At 42.1% G+C, this 4,016-nt stretch overlaps 1 protein-coding gene across 1 annotated transcript; it reads left to right on the top strand.

Moving 5' to 3' along the window:
* The first annotated feature begins 405 nt into the window (after positions 1 to 405).
* On the top strand, positions 406 to 2,204 carry LOC123257494. The gene is made up of 2 exons (XM_044716728.1): positions 406 to 561; positions 1,944 to 2,204. The coding sequence occupies exons 1-2, from the start codon at positions 452 to 454 to the stop codon at positions 2,143 to 2,145; spliced, it is 312 nt and encodes a 103-aa protein (XP_044572663.1). The 5' UTR covers positions 406 to 451; the 3' UTR covers positions 2,146 to 2,204.
* Positions 2,205 to 4,016: the final 1,812 nt, after the last annotated feature.

Raw genomic sequence — 4,016 nt, 5'->3', positions numbered from 1 at the left:
CTTTGGCAATGCAACTTTAATTTTAATGCCAGACCGCTCGTTAGGCAAAATCCCGACCAAAGTATCTCCAGGGAATGGTGTCCAGCTAGTAGTTGGTTCTCCCAATCCTTCCGTCCGTATGTCCGCAGTGTCCGTTGTGTGTCCGTTGTGTCCCTGGGTTGTCCCTGGGTGCGGCATGCACCGTTAAATCTCTTAATCGACATTGACGGCCACAGTTGGCACGAAAAATGAAATTCGTAAAACTTTTACCAGTTGCATTTAGAAAATGGCTGCAACCACCACTGGCCTAGGGCCAACTTTGCCATCTTGACAGTGTGTATTTTAGGGGGTTTTGAGGGCATGGACATGGTATGGTAGAATGGTAGGAATAGAGCCGAGCCGAGCCGAGGGTTACCGAGGGAATTGGAATTTCGAATGGAAAATGTCCAACTGTGCACCATGTTAATGGCAAATGGCGTTCGCAGTTCCAACTCGCTTGCCGTCGACTCAGTTTCCTTCCAGAAAGCACCATCACCATCACCAGAACTCGTACAAGGGTGCCAACACAGAGAGACACAAGAAGTAAGAAGCATGAGGGGCATAAGGGGCATGCAGCATGCAGCATGCAGCAAAGCAGGAGTGAGTACCAGTGAGGCTGCAGCAAGCATACGAAAATTTATTACACTTTAAATAACGTATACGTATACTTACGGACATCTCCGTATATAGAGAGGGAGATGTATGTTGGGATGTACATATACATATGTATGGTTTGTATATATTCCTTTGCTTTTTTTTTGGGAAAAAGTGTGTGCAGACGACATAAGCCAATTTTCCAGGCAAAACGTTAACAACCCGAAAATGCCACTACATATACGTACGATACACCTTGATGGAAAGTTTTCCGGATTGGATAACAGATCCAACGAAATGCGAAATGCGAATTGCGAAAATGTGAAATGCATCAACTTCAGTTCGCGACATTTTCTCGCATTTCTAATTAGATTCCGTTGCCAGGACTAGCCGTCAGGACTTTAGGACTTCTGGACTTCTCACTCACGACTCCACGAGTCATGGTGGTCTCTCGCAGGACTCTACTGCTCTGCCAAAAATGGCTGAAATGTGCTGCAGGGCCACCACTTTGGACGCCGAGGCCCGAATTAATGAATTCAAACTTTGACTGATGGCCCCCCATCCGGAAGAAAGTCCCAGAAATGGACTTTTTGGTTTCATGAATTGTTTGCCCAAGAATTTGCTTAAGAAGTCCTTTTAAATTCTACGAATTAAAGAGGTTTGGTTTTTAAATAAACTTTATAGACCTTGACGCATGAGACCCTAGAATTATTTACTCCTTTATTTTATTTAAATTATATTTTTTTTTGTGTTATTTTAAGATTCCAAAATCCTAGTTATTTAAATAATAAACTCAATCTATAGATACAATAGTTATTTATTCATACAAACCGCAATATATCTTGGCTTTAATTGAGCATGAAACTAATGGGTAGAAACTCAATCAAAAGGTGGCGACTGGACTAGGTTTTAGGTGTTTTTTTTTGTTGTGTGTGGAAGAGTTGAATGGAGGCAATCAGAGGGTTTAGAGGAAAAGGCAGAGGGATAGGGTTATCAACGTTGACATACAGTGAGTTCAAATGGTGTTCGACCTCTAAAAGGCAGCCATTGAGAACAAAGAGTGAGGGAGGAAGCGTGGCCAAAACCAAAGTGTTTGCACAGTGTGGTTCGTTTGACAACTCACACATCGAGTGCGGTTCTGGAAGGGGTACTGCAGGGTACTGTGGGCGTGGCACGGGGTCAAAGGTTACAAGGGGGTATGGCATATAGGGTGTAGCATTTGCTGGATGTCTCACTTACTTACGCTAATTAAAACGACGATCCCATTGATAGGAGTCAGCTTACCCACACAAGGCCTTCCATACTTTCACATTCCATCTCTATCGTTCTAGCTATCTCTTTCTGCTCTGTCAGCTTGACAAGTTTGGCGCCCAACGTGGTGCCGCGTTGCATATCGCGTGGCACTTGCAGCATCAGTTGCAGCAGCAGGAACAGCAGTCGTTGCAGTCGAAGGGTTACAGGTGCAAAAGGCATTTAATTTTCGCTTTGTTGCAAACAATTCCCAATGGTTGCCTCTTTGGCAGGATGCATTGACAGAAAATAGTAAAGTTTTCAATATAAAAGTCACACTTCAAGTCACAAAAAAGAATACAGAATAAATTTAATCAAATAGTTGCATTACAAAATAAAATATATAATTTAAAAAAAAAATAAATAAAGTAAAGAGAATGTTTTTTTTATCTCTGTATGTATTCCACCTGCATATATCCTTTATATATCCTTTGGGAGTAAAGAGCCAGCAAAGAGTCAGTCCATCCTTGGGGGAACTTCTCACTGGAATTGCATTGGGTCGCATTCGCCAGGCTGAGTTCCCCCAGCTGAGCTGTCGTCAGTTTGGTGTCCAGTTGAGTGGCAGCTCCTGCCCCAGGACCTCCTTCTCACCACGGCAATCCCCCTTTTGCTTGGTTTCTTTTTTTTTTCTCTCTGTTCTTTTTTAAATGTCCACCGGAGAGCGTTAACTCTTCTTGTCGAGGGGAAAGCCTGACTTGGCATGGTTAGTTGGTTGCTTGCTTGGTTGCTTCATCCCACACTCAAACACATATACTTTCTCCCCTTTCTCCACTTTCTTTAGCCCCCTTTCACTCTCTCTCTCTCTGTGTTATTCTTTAACGTTTTCCCACTTTTCTCGAAGCTCCGCTCGCAGGTCCTGCGACAATGAATCCTGGACTTTGGTCCACCGTCACCGCCTGACGTCCTGCCTGATTTTTATAGAATCACACGGTTCGCTGCCCTGTCGGCGACAGCAGGTACCACATTTTCTACATAGATCTACACTGGAAAAAAATTTACTAAAACTATTTAATGGAATGTCACAAAAATAATAAACAATCATGTTTTAAGGTTATGGCGTTAGTGTTTATATTTTGATTAAATATAGATGGTCACACTGGTGGGTATAAGTGTGACCAGGCACATATAAATCTAAAAATATGTGTTTTTTTTTAGGAATTTATAACATTTTCTTTTTGATAACTGAATAAATTAAACCCTGAAGATGTTTAGGAATTTAATTTTTAACTCTTTTCTGTTAAACTCTAACATATTCTTAGTTATATTTTATTTATATTTTATTATTTTTTTAAAGTGCTTAATTTTTTTTTGTGGTCAAGGGGGGGAAGAAGTGGCCTTCGTTTACCTTAGCCGGATATGTGCGGTTGCCGGAAAATGAACTTATAACTTGACTTGTTTAACTAACGCATTTAAACGATTTTCCCCCGTGAACTCCACTCCGTGAAGGAGGTTCTTCTCCAGCTTTTCTGGCTTCCCCCCGCCCTCAGTATCCTTTTTTTTGTCGTCCTGCTTATCTGTCTGATTCTTTGGCATTTTCCTTTTGGGTTTTGGCCCGGTTCTAACTTTTCCCTTCGCTTAACTCTGGTTTGTGATTTAATTTGCAATTTGATTGTAATAGATATCAAAGTGCGAGTGGGAAAAAGGTTCACAATTTCTGTACTTTTTTTTTTTTTGTCCTTTTCGCTCGGTGTCTCGGTGTCCTATTTGAGCCCGGTTATCGGGGGTTCATTGGCCCTGTGGCTTGTCTTGGCCATCTGAGCGTTACTAACCCAATGTGATTGTCAATTAGACGGAAGCTGTTTCTGGTTTTCGGGCTTTATAATTGGATCAGGGTACCGATTCAAATGGTCGTCCTGGTTGCTTCCTAGCTGGCACGGTCGGTTGGTCTGGTATTTAATGTGGTGACAGGGCTAAGATGGACTCCGACTAGGATACGGAGAATGGGAGGAGAAGAAGGCCAAAAAAGGCCAAAAGGACATAGGCTAAAGGATGTTGGAGATTTTCAATTAATGGGAAATCTTGTTATGGAGGCAAGAGATTGATTTACATAATTTGTGGATGGGCACACTGGTTCGGAGGTTAAGGAAAAGTGTGACCAAGAGGGGAATTTTTAC

Source organism: Drosophila ananassae, chromosome XL, assembly GCF_017639315.1.
Source record: "Drosophila ananassae strain 14024-0371.13 chromosome XL, ASM1763931v2, whole genome shotgun sequence".
Lineage (NCBI taxonomy): Eukaryota > Metazoa > Arthropoda > Insecta > Diptera > Drosophilidae > Drosophila > Drosophila ananassae.
Note: the sequence above shows the minus strand (reverse complement) of the source record. Positions and strands in the feature narration are given on the sequence as shown.